This window comes from Rana temporaria, chromosome 6, assembly GCF_905171775.1.
Source record: "Rana temporaria chromosome 6, aRanTem1.1, whole genome shotgun sequence".
Taxonomy (NCBI): domain Eukaryota; kingdom Metazoa; phylum Chordata; class Amphibia; order Anura; family Ranidae; genus Rana; species Rana temporaria.
Window position 1 is genome coordinate 115,498,781 of NC_053494.1, and position 17,482 is coordinate 115,516,262.

At 43.8% G+C, this 17,482-nt stretch overlaps 1 protein-coding gene across 1 annotated transcript in view; it reads right to left on the reverse strand.

Annotated features, from left to right (window-relative positions):
- The window catches only part of TMEM237 (transmembrane protein 237), a 70,770-nt gene that overhangs the window by 41,823 nt on the left and 11,465 nt on the right, over window positions 1–17,482 (reverse strand). The window contains exons 2-3 of the mRNA XM_040357225.1: window positions 11,273–11,304; window positions 7,983–7,993 (exon numbers count right to left, since the gene is read on the reverse strand). Of these exons, the coding sequence (XP_040213159.1) occupies window positions 7,983–7,993; window positions 11,273–11,304 (43 nt within the window). The remainder of the gene's footprint in view (window positions 1–7,982; window positions 7,994–11,272; window positions 11,305–17,482) is intronic.

A 17,482-nucleotide genomic window follows, 5' to 3' on the forward strand; every position in this document is an offset into this window, starting at 1 on the left:
AGGGCTAAAGTGGTTAAAGGGGTAGTAAAGGTACAATTTTTTTTTTCTTCCTAAATAGCTTCCTTTACCTTAGTGCAGTCCTCCTTCACTTACCTCATCCTTCGATTTTGCTTTTAAATGTCCTTATTTCTTCTGAGAAATCCTCACTTCCTGTTCTTCTGTCTGTAACTCCACACAGCAATGCAAGGCTTTCTCCCTGTTGTGGAGTGTCGTGCTCGCCCCCTCCCTTGGACTGCAGGAGAGTCAGGACACCCACTAACACACAGCTCCTTTCTCTATCTGCAACGTAGAGAGCGTCCTGACTCTCCTGCAGTCCAGGGGAGGGGTCCAGCACGACACTCCACACCAGGGAGAAAGCCTCGCATTACTGTGTGGAGTTACAGACAGAAGAACAGGAAGTGAGGATTTTTCAGAAGAAATAAGGACATTTAAAATCAAAATCGAAGGATGAGGTAAGTGAAGGAGGACTGCACTAAGGTAAAGGAAGCTATTTAGGAAAACAAAATTGTACCTTTACAACCCCTTTAACCACTTAAGCCCCGGACCATGTTGCTGGTCAATGACCGGGCCACTTTTTGCGATTCGACATGGCGTCGCTTTAACTGACAATTGCGCGGTTGTGCGACGTAGCTCCCAAACAAAATTGGCGTCCTTTTTTTCCCACAAATAGAGCTTTCTTTTGGTGGTATTTGATCACCTCTGCGGATTTTAGTTTTTACGCTATAAACAAAAATAGAGTGTCAATTTTGAAAAAAAAATAATATTTTTTACTTTTTGCTATAATAAATATCCCCCAAAAATATATAAAAAAAACTATTTTTTTCCTTAGTTTAGGCCGATACGTATTCTTCTACATATTTTTCGTAAAAAAAAAAAAATCGAAATAAGCGTTTGTTGATTGGTTTGCACAAATGTTATAGCGTTTACAAAATAGGGGATAGTTTTATGGCATTTTTATTAATATTTTTTTTTTACTAGTAATGGTGGCGATCAGCGATTTTTATCGGTACTGCGACATTATGGTGGACACTTCGGACACTTTTGACACATTTTTGGGACCATTGGCATTTTTATAGCGATCAGTGCTATAAAAATGCATTGACTACTATAAAAATGCCACTGGCAGGGAAGGGGTTAACACTAGGGGGCGAGGAAGGGGTTAAGTAAGTTCCCTGGGTGTGTTCTAACTGAAGGGGGGGGGACCGACATGGGGAAATGACAGATCGCTGTTCATACATTGTATGAACAGACGATAAGTAATTTCTCCCCCTGACAGGACCGGGAGCTGTGTGTTTACACACACAGCTCCCGGTTCTCTCTCTGTAACGAGGCACGCGCGTCGGCATCAGGGGCGAGTGGGGGGGCGCGTATTGGCTGAACGGCGAGATGACGTATAGCTATGTGATCTCGCCCAGCAGAGTCACCAGGCGGCTGGTCGGCAAGCAGTTAACTGAACAAGCTGAAGTTAGAAGCTGATTGTATACCATGCACAGATGCACCAGATTCTGCACTCTCTAGTTTTAGTAAATCAACCAAAGTGATTTTCTGCAGATTTTTGTCTTCAGATTTACCAAAACCATATAATATGAGGTCAAACCTTATGTCCAGGTTCACACTGGTACGACAAACGCTCCGACATTGGGAGCTCATGTCGCATGACATGTGAAAATCAATGTTTCCCTATGAGAGCTGTCTTAACTGGTCCGACACAAGTCGGTCCGACTTTGAAAATGCTCCCTGTAATACTTTGGTCCGACTTTGATCCTACTTCAGCCCAATAAATATCATTGAAGTCAGATCAAAGGCTGAACGGCGTCTTGCATGCTCCGACTTTGGCATGATACTTGTGCTCTGCTGATCTTGAGGTGGAACTACACGCCAAAATTTAAATAAAAAACTGGCATGGGTTCCCCCTGCAGGAGCATAACAGACCCAAGGGCCTGGTATAGATTTTAAGGGAAACCCCTACGCCGAAAAAACGTCATGGGGGTCCCCCCGAAATCCATACCAGACCCTTATCCGAGCACGCAGCCCGGCCTGAAAGGGGGTGGGGACGAGCGAGCGGGCTCCCTCTCCTGAACCGTACCAGGCCGCATGCCCTCAACATGGGGGGGCTGTCCCCATGTTGATGAGGACAAGGGTCTCTTCCCGACAACCCTGGCCGTTGGTTGTCGGGGTCTGCAGGCAGGGGGCTTATCGGAATCTGGGATCGCTCTTTAATAAGGGGGCCCCCAGATCCCAGCCCCCACCCTATGTGAATGAGTATGGGGTAAAAAAAAGTGTCAATAAAAAAAACACACTAGACAGGTTTTCAAAGTAATTTATTAGGCAGCTCCGGGGGTCTCTCCCCTCTTCTCCGCTCTCTCTGGCCTCTTCTCCCGCTCTCCGGTGCCTTCTGCCGGGCTCCTCCGCTATCTACTGCCTGCTCTTTTACTAGCCCTGGCCCGGTCTTCTCCGTTGTCTTCTTCCAATGTTGACACCATGTGCAGCGGCTTATATAGTCACAGGGCATGGTCACCAGGTGATGTCATCTGGTGACCATGCCTCTTATGACGCCACCGCCCCACCATGCCCATGGTGGTGACGTCATAAGGGGCGTGGTCACCTGGTGACATCACCTGGTGACCACGCCCCATGCCTATATAAGTCGTTGCGCACCGTGGGAGAGCATCGTGTCAACATCGGAAGAAGAGGGGAGAAGTCCGGGCCACCGCTAGTAAAATAGCGGGTAGAAGATAGTGGAGGAGCCCGGCAGAAGGCACTGGAGAGCGGGAGAAGAGGCCAGAGAGACCGGAGAAGAAGGGAGAGACCCCCGAATTCCAAAGAAGACCCCCAGAGCTGCCTAATAAATTAATAAAAAAAAAAAACACTAGACAGGTTTTTAAAGTGACACTTTTTCCCCCAGGTGAATGGGTAGGGGTACGATGTACCCCATACTCATTCACATAGGGTGGGGGGGCTCCCGGATTCCAATAAGCCCCCCCCGCCCGCAGACCCTGACAACCAACGGCCAGGGTTGTCAGGAAGAGACCCTTGTCCTCATCAACATGGGGACAGGGTGCTTTGGGGTGGGGGGGCCACCCTGTTGAGGGCATGCGGCCTGGTACGGTTCAAAAGGGGGGGCCCACTCGCTTGTCCCCACTCCCTTTCCTGACTGGCCGGGCTGCGTGCTCGGATAAGGGTCTGGTATGGATTTTGGGGAACCCCCACGCCAATTTTTTGGCATAGGGGTTCCCCTTAAAATCCATACTAGACCCAAGGGCCTGGTATGGGGGAACCCATGCCAGTTTTTTATTTAAAATTTGGCATGGAGTTCCCCCTCAAGATTCATACCAAAAAACAGTGCCTGGTATTGGCGAGGAACCAAGTCGGATCCCTGTTCGTTGAAAGTCAGATGTATGTCGGCTTCAAGTGACAGGGCAAAGTAGGACGGCTGTCATGTCGTACCAGTGTGAACCCAGCCCTAAGGCCCCATTCACACGATAGAATCCATCCGCTGGAAAATCCCAGCGAATGGGTTTCAGCGGATAGATCCTATGGTGTGTACACTCCAGCGGATCTTTTTCCGTGGATATTTATCCCCTGGGATGGATTCCAGCAGATAAATATTTGCTGACATGCTAAACAAATCTATCCGCTGGAATCCATCCCAACGGATGGATCCGCTGGTCTGTATAGACTCACCGGATCCATCCGTCCGAAGGGATCCCCCGCATGCGTCGTAATGATTCGTCGCATGCTTGGAATTCCTTATATGACAGCGTCGCGCACGTCGCCGCGTCATAATCGCGGCGACGGCGCGACACGTCATCGCCAGAGGATTTCGGCGCGGATTTCAATGTGATGGTGAGTACACTCCATCGCATGGAAATCCGCTGGAATCCTCGAGAGGATTTATCCGCGGAAACGGTCCGCTGGACCGTATTCGCGGATAAATCCGCTCGTGTGTATGGGGCCTAAGAGTTTCAATTTGTATGCAATCAGGCAGGCCCTTGCACTGCATGGTTTTGGTAAATCTGAAGACAAAAATCTGCAGAAAATCTAATAGTGTGTATTGGGTCTAAAGCTGGCCATACACCTTTAGAATATCTACAGATTTTCTATGGTTAAGTGCCACAGATTTCTCAATGTACGATAAACTGTGTGGATGGAGGAATCTCCCACTGGGCCAGGCTTCAATATCTTGCTAGTCGGCCTTGCTGGCTCTCAACCCAAAGAATGCCTGCACCCAATCAGAATGTTCAGGCATTGTGGGAGCCAGCGGGGCCGACTAGCAAGATATGGAAGCTTAAGCCAGTGGGAGATTCTTCCATCTACACAGTTCAGCGTAGGATGGAGGAATCTGTTCCACTTTTTCCATCGAACCATAGAAAATCTGCAGATAATCTATAGGTGTATGGCTAGCATTAGACTGGTCATACATCTATAGATTATCTGCAGATTTTCTATAGTCAGATGGAAGAATCTCTCACTGGCCCAAGCTTCCATATCTTGCTAGTCGGCCCCGCTGGCTCTCACAATACCTGAACATTCTGATTGGGTACAGGCATTGTTTAGGTTGAGAGCCAACAGGGCCGACTAGCAAGATACTGAAGCTTGGCCCAGTGGGAGATTCCTTCATCCACACACAGTTTAGCTTACATGGAGAAATCTGTGGCACCTTTTCCATCCAAGCATAGAGAATCTGCAGATAATCTATAGGTGTATAGCCAGCTTTAGAGTCAACCAACTGCACCAATCTATCCGTCCATCAAAAAGAGATCTTAGCCGATTTGTTCATTTCCATAAAACATCATAGCAATATTATTTTGGTGTGCTGACTTTCATTGGGAATAAACCATTACAATGCATGCAACAAAATCATGACTTAACCACTTAAGCCCCGGACCAATACGCTGCCTAAAGACCCAAGGTGTTTTTACAATTTGGCACTGTGCTGCTTTAACTGGTAATTGCGCGGTCATGAAATGTTGTACCGAAACGAAATTTGCGTCCTTTTCTTCCCACAAATAGAGCTTTCTTTTGATGGTATTTGATTGCCTCTGCGATTTTTATTTTTTGCGATATAAACGGAAAAAGATCGAAAATTTTGAAAAAAAAATATTTTTCTTATAACAAAAAGTAAAAAATATCGAATAAACAAAATTTTAGTCAAACATTTAGGCCAAAATGTATTCAGCCACATGTCTTTAGTAAAAAAAAAAAAAAAATCGCAATAAGCGTATATTTATTGTGTTTCGCAAAAATTATAGCGTCTACAAACTAGGGTACATTTTCTGGAATTTACACAGCTTTTATTTTATGACTGCCTATCTCATTTCTTGAGGTTCTAAAATGGCAGGGCAGTACAAAACCCCCCAAATGACCCCATTTTGAAAAGTAGACACCCCAAGGAAACTGCTGAGATGCATGTTGAGTCCATTGAATATTTTTTTTTTTTTGTCCCAAGTGATTGAATAATGACAAAAAGAAATAAAAAAAAAAAAAAAATGTACAAAAAGTTGTCACTAAATGATATATTGCTCACACATGCCATGGTTAGGCTGGGTTCACACTACGGTTTTCCCGTCCGTCAGCCGCATACGATTTCAGTATTGAAAACGTACGGGCCCGGACGGGAAAACGTATAGATAGACAATGCATTGCAAATCGTATGCACTCAGATGCATCCGGGTGCATACGATTTGCTGGCAAAACGTTTTTTAAACGTAAGCAAAACCGTGTTCAACCACGGTTTTGCGGCCGTTTTTAAAACAGTATGGCAAACGCATACGTTTTCCTTTAACATTAACGTCAATGGAAAACGCACATATGTGCGGTTCCATACGTTCCCGTCCGTTTTAGCCGCATACGGTTTTTCATATAAATCGTATGCGGCTGACGGACGGGAAAACCGTAGTGTGAACCCAGCCTTATATGTGGAATTGCACCCCAAAATACATTCTGCTGCTTCTCCTGAGTACGGGGATACCACATGTGTGGGACTTTTTGGGAGCCTAGCCACGTACGGGACCCAGAAAACCAAGCACCGCCTTCAGCATTTCTAAGGGCGCAAATTTTTGATTTCACTCCTCACTACCTATCACAGTTTCGAAGGCCATAAAATGCCAAAATAGCACAAAACCCCCCCAAATGAACCCATTTTGGAAAGTAGACACCCCAAGCTATTTGCTGAGAGGGATGTCGAGTCCATGGAATATTTTATATTTTGACACAAGTTGCGGGAATATGACAAACTGATTTTTTTTTGCACAAAGTTGTCACTAAATGATATATTGCTCACACATGCCATGGTTATATGTGGAATTGCACCCCAAAATACATTCTGCTGCTTCTCCTGAGTACGGGGATACCACATGTGTGTGACTTTTTGGGAGCCTAGCCGCGTACGGGGCCCCGAAAACCAAGCACCGCCTTCAAGATTTCTAAGGGCATACATTTTTGATTTCACTCCTCACTGCCTATCATAGTTTTAAAGGCCATAAAATGCCAAGATGGCACACAACCCCCCCCCAAATGACCCCATTTTGAAAAGAAGACACCCCAAGCTATTTGCTGAGAGGCATGTTGAGTCCATGGAATATAAATTTTTTTTGCCCCAAGTGATTGAATATTGACCAAAAAAAATAAAAAATTACAAAACGTTGTCACTAAATGATATATTTCTCACACATGCCATGGTTATATGTGGTATTGCACCCCAAAATACATTCTGCTGCTTCTCCTGAGTACGGGGATACCACATGTGTGGGACTTTTTCAGAAAAACGATCGCTTAGTGACGCTGGCAATAGGGGGGTGAAAGGGTTAACTCTAGGGGCAATCCGGGGTTAAAACCTTTATTAGAAAATGTATGGGGGTACCTAACGCTATAAAAACCTGGCGGGCGAACCTCAAAAAATAACTAGCTACCTAGCGGCACCAGCGACACTAATACAGCGATCAGAAAAACGATCGCTTAGTGATGCTGGCAAAAGGGGGGTGAAAGGGTCAACTAGGGGGTGATCAAGGGGTTAAAAGTGTTGGGTCCAGGGTAGCCCCCTACCCTCCCCCCAGTAAAGGTTTTAACCCCTTGATCACCCCCTAGTTAACCCTTTCACCCGCCTTTTGCCAGTGTCACTAAGCAATCGTTTTTCTGATCGCTGTATTAGTGTCGCTCGTGCCACTAGGTAGCTAGTTTTTTTTTTGAGGTTCGCCGCCATGTTTTTATAGCGTTAGAAAATGTATGGGGGTACCTAACGCTATAAAAACATGGCGGCGAACCTCAAAAAAAAAAAAATAGCTACCTAGTGGCACGAGCGACACTAATACAGCGATCAGAAAAACGATCGCTTAGTGACGCTGGCAAAAGGGGGGTGAAAGGGTTAACTAGGGGGTGATCAAGGGGTTAAAACCTTTATGGGGGGGGTTGGGGGCTATCCTGGACCTAACACTAACTGCCTGACACACTGACACTAAATGCAGTGATCAGTAAATGATCACTGCTATTTAGTGACAGTGTGACAGGGGGGGGTGACCGGGGGGGGGGGGGATTGTATGTCTATGTGTACAGGTGTCAGTGTAGTGCTTGTGTACTCACTGTGTGATGTCTCCGCTCCTCCCCCGGACTAAAATATAGGCGGGAGGAGCGGTGACATCACTTCCTCCTCTGCCTGTGTTTACAATGCAGGCGGAGAAGGGCGGCGGAGGAAGCGGATTGGCTGGGGAGTGATCCGGAGGGGGCGGACAAAAACGAACCGCCGCCCCCTCATCCCGGATCGCTCCTGAAGCTTACCGGACCGCCGCAAGTACCCGATTGGACCCCCAACCCACGTCAAGCAGAGCACGTACAGGTACGTTGATGTGCCTGTCCGTGCCATTCTGCTGACGTATATGTACATGAGGCGGTCCGGAAGTGGTTAAGGGACCTTTTATGATTCTTTACAAATGATAACAAAAAATGGATATGTTTGAGATCTGGAATGTAGAAGTACTTTAACTTACCCTGAAATGTGCTTTGGCAATAAAATACGATTTCCGTGTGATTGCATGAAAAACAGAAAAGAACATTCTAATGCATGATGGAAAAAAATAAATAATAATAATAAATAATAATAATAATAATAATAATAAAGAACTGTAACAAATCACCGGGGTAAAATTTTGGCCACAAGCTGAAGCTATTTCTCTACAGCACAGGTGTCAAACACAAGGCCCACAGGCCGATTAAGGCCCTACAGGCCATTTCATGTGGCCCTCGCACCTCTCCTGCAGCTGCAGAAGAGCTCCAGTCCTCCTCTGGTCCTACTCCAGACCCTTACTTTCTGCTTTCAAGCAATGCATCCATCTTCTTCCCAGCAGCAGCATAAGGAAAGGGGGGTGCAATGTGATGTAAGGGAGAGTGGGGGACTCAATTTCTGATGGTGGGGTGGCTCTTGACATCTAATGTAAGGGGAGGGGGTGCGCTGGACATCTAATCTTACAGATACAACCGGCCCTTTTGAGAACAATCATTATGCTGATGCAGCCCACGATGAAATTGAGTTTGGCACCCTTGCTCTACAGAGAGGAGTATATCGGAAGATTCATTGCTGGTACATTTGTAGCCTTCTTTCTTTGAATTTTACATGCACTGTACTTATTACAAAAACTGAACCTGGTATACTCAAATCACAGGAGCAAGAAAATATGTATTGCATATCTTCATTAAAAGCATAGTTAAATATAGGCTGTATGAATATTATAAAGACTCACTATATGCAGAATGTTCTACTTACCTAGCTTGTGTTTCACTAAACGTAAAAGGAATTATAGCCACCTATATCTGGAATATACAGTGGGGCAAAAAAGTATTTAGTCAGCCACCAATTGTGCAAGTTCTCCCACTTAAAAAGATGAGAGAGGCCTGTAATTGTCATTATACATATACCTCAACTATGAGGGACAAAATGTGGAAACAAATCCAGACAATCACATTGTATGATTTGGAAAAAATGTATTTGCAAATTATGGTGGAAAATAAGTATTTGGTCACCTACAAACAAGCAAGATTTCTAGCTCTCATAGACCTGTATCTTCTTCTTCCTCCACTCGTAACCTGTATTAATGGCACCTGTTTGAACGTGTTATCAGTATAAAAGACACCTGTCCACAACCTCAAACAGTCACACTCCAAACTCCACTATGGTGAAGACCAAAGAGCTGTCGAAGATTGTAGACCTGCACCAGGCTGGGAAGACTGAATCTGCAATAGGCAAGCAGCTTGGTGTGAAGAAATCAACTGTGGGAGCAATAATTCGAAAATGGAAGACATACAAGACCACTGATAATCTCCCTCAATCTGGGGCTCCATGCAAGATCTCACCCCGTGGGGTCAAAATTATCACAAGAACGGTGAGCAAAAATCCCAGAACCACACGGGGGGACCTAGTGAATGACCTGCAGAGAGCTGGAACCCATGTAACAAAGGCTACCATCAGTAACACACTACGCTGCCAGGGACTCAGATCCTGCAGTGTCAGACGTGTCCCCCTGCTTAAGCCAGTACATGTGCGGGCCCGTCTGAGGTTTGCTAGAGAGCATTTGGATGATCCAGAAGAGGATTGGGAGAATGTCATATGGTCAGATGAAACCAAAGTAGAACTGTTTAGCAGAAACCCAACTCGTTGTGTTTGGAGGAGAGAGAATGCTGAGTTGCAACCAAAGAACACCATACCTACTGTGAAGCATGGGGGTGGCAACATCATGCTTTGGGGCTGTTTCTCTGCAAAGGGAACAGGACGACTGATCCGTGTACATGAAAGAATCAATTAGGCCATGTATCGTGAGATTTTGAGTATAAACCTCCTCCCATCAGCAAGGGCATTGAAGATGAAACGTGGCTGGGTCTTTCAGCATGACAATGATCCCAAACGCACCGCCCGGGCAACAAAGGAGTGGCTTCGTAAGAAGCGTTTCAAGGTCCTGGAGTCCTAGCCAGTCTCAAGATCTCAACCCTATAGAAAACCTTTGGAGGGAGTTAAAAATCAGTGTTGCCCAGCGACAGCCCCAAAACATCACTGCTCTAGAGGAGATCTGCATGGAGGAATGGGCCAACATACCAGCAACAGTGTGTGGCAACCTTGTGAAGACTTACAGAAAACGTTTGACCTCTGTCATTGCCAACTAAGGATATATAACAAAGTATTGAGATAAACTTTTGATATTGACCAAATACTTATTTTCCACCATAATTTGCAAACAAATTCTTTCCAAATCAGACAATGTGATTGTCGGAATTTGTTTCCACATTTTGTCCCTCATAGTTGAGGTATACCTATGATGTCAATTACAGGCCTCTCTCATCTTTTAAAGTGGGAGAACTTGCACAATTGGTGGCTGACTAAATACTTTATCGCCCCACTGTATATTTTATATGCAACAAGAATAAAAACCCTATTGGGTTTTAATGCAATCCAGGGCCCCATTAAAAAGATTTTCACTCACTTTCTGCTCTGCTGACAACAGCTTTACCAGACCGGAAGTGAGAGGAAATCTACAACAGGGACACAGACAAAAATGGAAGAGCTTTAGCCAGGGCCGGCCTTTGGAGTGTGCGGGCTGTGCGGCTGCACAGGGCGCCATGGGCAACAGGGGCGCCGTGCGGCCATCACAGCTTGCAGAATGTGAGTCGCAGTCAGTTACTCACATGATCATCACAGGAGTCCGACTCCTATGAGTCACAGCAGCAGGCGCTGCCAGGTCTCCCAGCGCGTTGCCAGGTCCCCCTGCCCTGGGACTGGGTGAAGGGCAACGCATCGGTTGCGGCACCTGAAAACAATGGCTGCTGCCGGCCCCGACAGGCACACTGCGCATGCGCCGCCGCTGCACGGGAAAGCCAGAAAACGCTTGGCTATTCTCGGGCAGACGGCGCATGTGCAGTGGCGTCTAAGCACCGGGCGGCGCCATTTTTAAATGCTAAGCCGCACCGTCCACCGAAAGGTAAGTCAGTTTAGGTGACCAGGGGGGCGAGGGGTGAAGATGGGGGCGCCACAGGATTAGCTCGCACAGGGTGCCTGAACACCTAAGGCCGGCCCTGGCTTTAGCCTTCTACTACCCTACAATAAAAAAATTTTTAATTCTGTCTTTGTTGATGTTAAGAAAGTTCAGCTCATTTGTTCAAATCTGTTTTAAACATTGTCACCAGAAGCAGTAAAACCTGACAGGGGTTCTAATCTATCCAAAAACGAAGCTTGACATACACTTATTATATATAGAAATTAGTATGCATTTCTAAAAGTTGAAATTCACAGTACCTTGGCATTGGCGGAAGGGCACGTGGCGGTGCCTGGAAAAGAAAATGATTACACAGTTAATATTCTTTATTAAACAAAACTATTCTTGCCTACATATGATTTTACAAAAGTCACATATAATACTGAATATTTGATTTGCCCCCAGCAGATTTTCAGGGAAGGATCAAATGGGTAAGAGATCATTAGCGTGAGCAGATACTTCCGAATGTAAACAGGTGTTCCCAATCCGGGGGGGGGGGGGGCCTTTGCAAAAGCCTCTCCGGTAATATAAATTTGATATATATGAAGATACATTGTGCAAATTGCATTGGACTGTTAGCTTCGTAAATCCATCCATGTATGCAGGGGGCGAATACTCCCCGGGCCCCCTCCATTTTGACTGCACATCTTTGGAAGCAATGTTGTGATGAGGATCAGAATGTTTATTTTCTAATATGTTTGTGTTGTTCTTTTTTGCAAATGTGAAATTATATAAAAAAAATAAAAAAAAACATGTGTTCCCTATTGCAACTCTAAAATCTAAATACAAATGACAGCGAAATCCTAACACTGCTACCAATTTTGGCCAGCAATAACACAGCCACGGATACATCCAGGAACTGACACTTCTATACACTTAGAGATGAAATTATTAACTTTTTCTACATTATCTTGAAACACAGTTAAAGTGTTGCAGCTATATCAGTGACGCCAATTAAAAAACTTTTGTGCAAACCACAAGACAAGAATCTACTTTGGCCAAAATGACAGTTATATCATTTAAAAGTAGATTATTTATTTACAATGTATAAAGTTCCCAGACTAATGAGAAGAACAGAAAAATTCAAATCACGCACTTACCACTTGCTTTTTTCCCATTATCAAAAGTCAATGCTCATGTAGGATGCTGGAAGGTTCCTTTACACAACACAGCTAAAGGCAGATCTCCTTAATCCCCCCCCTCCCGAAATATCCCTCTAGATAAACTCCTGGATTATAAAGGTTAGAACCTTCTGTCCTTTATGAAACAGGTCACAGCCTTTATACAACCAGAAGACACAATCAACACAACAACAATGGAGTCCAATCTACAGGACTCTGTCGTTGTTCCATTTGTAAATACTGTAATAAGAGTCCCACTGAACACAACCAAATCTGCTATAAACATTTCCTTTTCCTTCTTTCCTTTTTGTTATCCTTCCTTTATGTTCAGCACTAAAATTAAAAAAGGTATTTTTTTGTTTTAATCAGGTAAACGTGATATTTTGAATATTAAAGTGTCACTCGACCCACATTATGAAAAAAAAAAAACTATCAATAAATGCTGTATTAAATGCTGTCCATACTCACTTAAGGCTCGTACACACGGTCGGACATCCAACAAAATTTCCCTTGGATTTTTGACTTAATTGATTTGTCCGATCACACCCATAGCATACACACACTCGGACTTTTTCCTCAACCAACACGAACGTAGTGACGTTTTAACGTACGGCCACGCGATTCAAAGAGGAAGTTCAAGTTTCGTACGTCCCGCGTTGCGTTCCATCAGCTACTATATAGTTAGTTTACGTTTCGTGTGAGTGCTTTCCCGATTTCCATTTTCGTGCCTTTTCGCTCATTAATTTGCGTGCGTTCGCTCGATAACGAGATGTTGCGGAATCCAGCGAGAGAACGGGCTATTTATGGTCTTGGAGTTCTGGCTATTGCTCAAGCCCGGACCAGGACCAGGAAGAGGAGGACTGTTTGGACCAAAAATTGGTTGCTTCATCGGGACCAATTTTCACATATGGCATTGCTGAGGGAGCTGCAGGAAAATAATCCGAATGATTTTCGGAACTATCTTCGGATGTCCGATGCCTGCTTCCAGCGTCTTCTAAACTTGCTGTCCCCATATATTAGCAAGAAGGACACCTGTATGAGGCCTGCTATTCCTGCAGAGCAACGGCTCATAGCCACTTTGCGATATTTGGCGACAGGGAGAAATCTACAGGACATAAAGTTTACTACTGGGATCTCTCCCCAGGCTCTGGGACACATAATTCCGGACACTTGCTGTGCCATTATTCAAGTCCTGCAGAAGGACTATATTCGGGTAAGTTTTTTTCTTTGTTTTCACATTTGATACACTTCATGATTTCTCCAAAATATTTTATTAGTACTTTGTCTTATTTGTATATATTATGTTATTGTCTACCCTCTGGTGTGACAGTCACAAAACCCCAAGTCGGTTGCAACCTGATCCTTCCTTGGTTCACCATATTGGTCCCATGGCAAAGGAGAGAGTTCTTACCACTTGCCAAGCTTTAAGCATTTAACATTATCTACACAAAATGTATTTAATCTGCCACCAGAGGGAGTCATGAAGCATATTATTTGCTCTGCTTCTTAATTGTTATTCCACAAATGTTTTGATATATTTTAGTGTTCTCTTGCCCCTATAATGTATGTTTTCAAAATGCTGATAATATTTTCTGCTCAAGTCTTAACTAGTTTTTCTTTGCTTCACTCCACAGTTTCCTTCAAACCGTGAGGAATGGCAGGATGTTGCAGCCCAGTTTGCCAATCAGTGGAATTTTCCCAACTGTGGGGGTGCCATTGATGGCAAACATGTCCGAATTGTTCCTCCACCGGCCTCAGGCTCTTTTTTTTATAATTATAAGGGCTTTAACAGCATAGTTCTGCTTGCTATTGTTTCAGCAAATTATGAGTTTTTATATGTTGATGTCGGTATGAATGGTCGTCATTCTGATGGAGGTGTCATGGCTCATACCGAATTTTATCAGCGTCTTACGTCTGGCACCTTACATTTGCCACCTGCGCAGGACAACGTGGAGGGCCTCAACTTTGTATTTGTGGCAGATGAGGCGTTTGCTCTTGGGGAACATCTTTTGAAGCCCTTTCCAATGAGGAACCTCACTCGTGAGCAACGGATATATAACTACAGACTATCTCGTGCCAGAAGGGTGGTTGAAAACGCCTTTGGCATTTTGTCATGTCGTTTTAGGCTTTTTCTGACTGCCATTCACTTGGCGGAATACAAACTAAATCATGTTGTTTTGTGCTGCTGCATCCTCCATAATTTTCTACGGAGGAATGCTGCTAACTACATAGGTTCCGGGCATACTGATGACCCCTCAGGTGGACGTCCAGCTGAAGATGCAGTGATGCCAGCCCTGCAACAAACTCGACCTGCTGTCTCCTCCCAGAATGCCCGTCTGGTGCGGGAGCAATATATGGAGTATTTTGTGGGTAGAGGGGCAGTGCCTTGGCAGCAAGATGTCCTTTAGTTTTTTGTGAACCTTTAGGATGTTCCTTTTGAAAACATTAAATTTGTTTACAAGATGCTGTTATGTTTGTTTATTACTATTATTTTACTGATTAATGAAATGTTGCTGTGATTACCATTAAATATTTTAGAACAACCAAATGTTTAATTAGCCTTTCTAAAGTTACAAACAGCTATGTGTATTATTATTATGCCTTTTTGTTTCTGATACACACCTTTTCCATATGCAAATATACTGGTAGTAGTGATCAGATAAATAATAATCCACAAAATGTTTCAAAAAATATATTTGTTCAATCCTGCACAATCCAATGTCACTTTTTGGCAGTTTACAAAATCAAAAAACATTGTTAGTTCAGGAATAACACAATTGTGTATTATTTGGGTAAAATGCTAAACATGCATCTTTTCAAACTCAGCCCTAGACATAGCAAACTTTTTTACATCAAAATTTTTCCTTTTTCAGCTTTCTTCACGCAACAAATAAAAAATTAGCAATGTAAATGTCTGTCCAGATGCACTTTTGTTCATTCTGTGTTCCATTTTTGGGTGTGGCAAAAATGCATGCACAGTGGTCTCCATGCGCCCCGTGGGTTGTGGTTGGCTGTAGCTCACAACATGTAGTTAGCCTTATCACCGGAAACGGACTACCATGTTGTGAGCTAGAGCCAACCGGAACCATAATGGAGTGCATGTCAAACCCTGTGCCTGCATCTTTGTCGCATACAAAAATGCACACCAAAATGAATGGAACTGCGTCTGATGTGAACTGACCCTTAGCACAGTCTTTACCAACTCTCATTCTCCTGGTGCAATCCCAGGGTCAGAATGACAAGTTTTTCCACTTTTGGCCTCGATACATTGGGCATTTCTATATGTGCATTTTTGTATGATTTTAAGGTCAAGCCCTTAAAATATAACAAAATGACATTTGTAGGCACCAGGAGAAGAAGAGTGGATAAACACTCAGCTGAGACCCTGAAATCACACATAAAGATAGTCATTTTGTGGTAATGACCTACCATTAACACTTTTTTTTGGAGAAAAAACTCAGATTTTACAAAATGTGCGTAGTGCAAATAGAATTAGTGCAAATTCTTTCATTTATCACAAACTGAGCATGTGCAAACAAGGCTAATTACAAATATTTCCATGATAAAACCTTGAACACGAGGGAACATTTGTAATTATAAAACAACGATAGAAAAAAACTAAAATTTTGCTAACAGGTCGTAATAATCCCGGATTCGTCTCTGAACACCAGTGGCAGCCTCCTTGAGATTTTCCAGCTCTGTCATTGCCTGCAGCATATCAGCACTGATCCGACCAATAGTGCATCCTGGTAGTTGGTGGCCTTGGAAAAAGACAAAAATTTAGTATGTGTTTGATGGTGAAGTGACTGAGGCAATCCCAAAATAAACCAAAATGTTACAATGGGGTCTATTTTCTTGAAATACTTACCTAAACCTAGACACTCAATTAGTCCTAACAACCTTTTTCATCTTCATAATACACCTACACTACTAGTGAATGTACACACTACAGATAATACTCTGTAAATCTTGGGCCAGGTGCATATCCATGTGTCTTCAAATGCATCTACCTAAACACCACTGCCACCTCTCCCTTCTACATGCTCAAATTTTGAATACACTCAATAATTTGCTATTGTGGTGTAGGCGTGTGTGGTGTGGACCTAGAAAAAAAAAACAGGTGTTGATTTTGCAAGGCACATGTTCCAAAAACTTACTGGGGCAAACAACAACCTCCGAAGGCTCATCTTGCATTTCTTGCACTCCTTCACCCTCAGCATATCTGGTGTCTGGGGATGTGCTGTCGACTGGTGGCTCTTTGCTGGGTCCGGCACTATCCTCCAAATCCTGCAAAGGTTGGTGTTGAGCACACTCACAATCCTCTAAAATGAAAGAATAAATCATCTATGAATCGTTGCCAAAATTACATTATATTAACATAATCACATGTGCTGCTTTTAAAGTCCACCAACCTTGCCCTGGTGAACCAGTTTGCGCCACACTAGTGTACTACACTATGCATTATTACAATAAACGCTATGCTAGGGAACAGGAGTATGATGTCATATAAAATCTATGAAGACATGTCTATATCTAGGCCACATTAAACAACTCAGGCAGATGGCACCCATCACTCTTGTTTGCTATGGCAATATGGTTTATATGATGTGAAATCTAGCAGGCGTGACTCTGTGTGACTCTGATCCCCAGGGACTCTCCTCTACCCATCTCTACCCTGTAAATGCGTCATTAATGGTCAGTGATGAGCCACGCATCTAACATAAAGTGTAATGTACCCCTTAAGTTCAGTCCTGACACCATGGCGTTTGTCCTATCTCTAAACACCCCTGTCACTGGCAAAAGCACATAAGCATTTTTATTAACTTACGTTTTGGGGCAGATTTGGGGCCTGTTGTCTCCCCTGTTCTCTCCCCTGTTGGAGCCCGGCCAAGGGAAGCCTCCCTTTGTCCCCTGTGGTGTCTTTCTCTGTGCCTTTGTCCTGTTGAAAAAATTAGAATACAGTATATTAAGGATTTGCCAAAAGTAGCCAAGACATAATAAAAACTTTACAATTTTAATGAACTGCTTTTAAACTTCCATTAACTTCTTCTGTAGGCCCCACCAGAAAACTAAATCATTAAATTTCATCCATCTATAATGTACAGACAAATAATTCTCAAATTACATTTACTTACTTCTTTTGATAATGGTGCGGTGAATGGCTTCTAAATTTTCTTGCTCTCTGTGCTTCAAATCTGACCATCGTTTGCGGATTTGGTCTTTCGTTCGTTGGATACCATAATCTCCTTCCAATACCGCGAGGACCTTCTCCAGAACCCAGTCTTTATGGCTGTTGGGCCTATCATAATTTTCAAGTTTACAATCGTAATCGTACTTCTCAAAGATGCG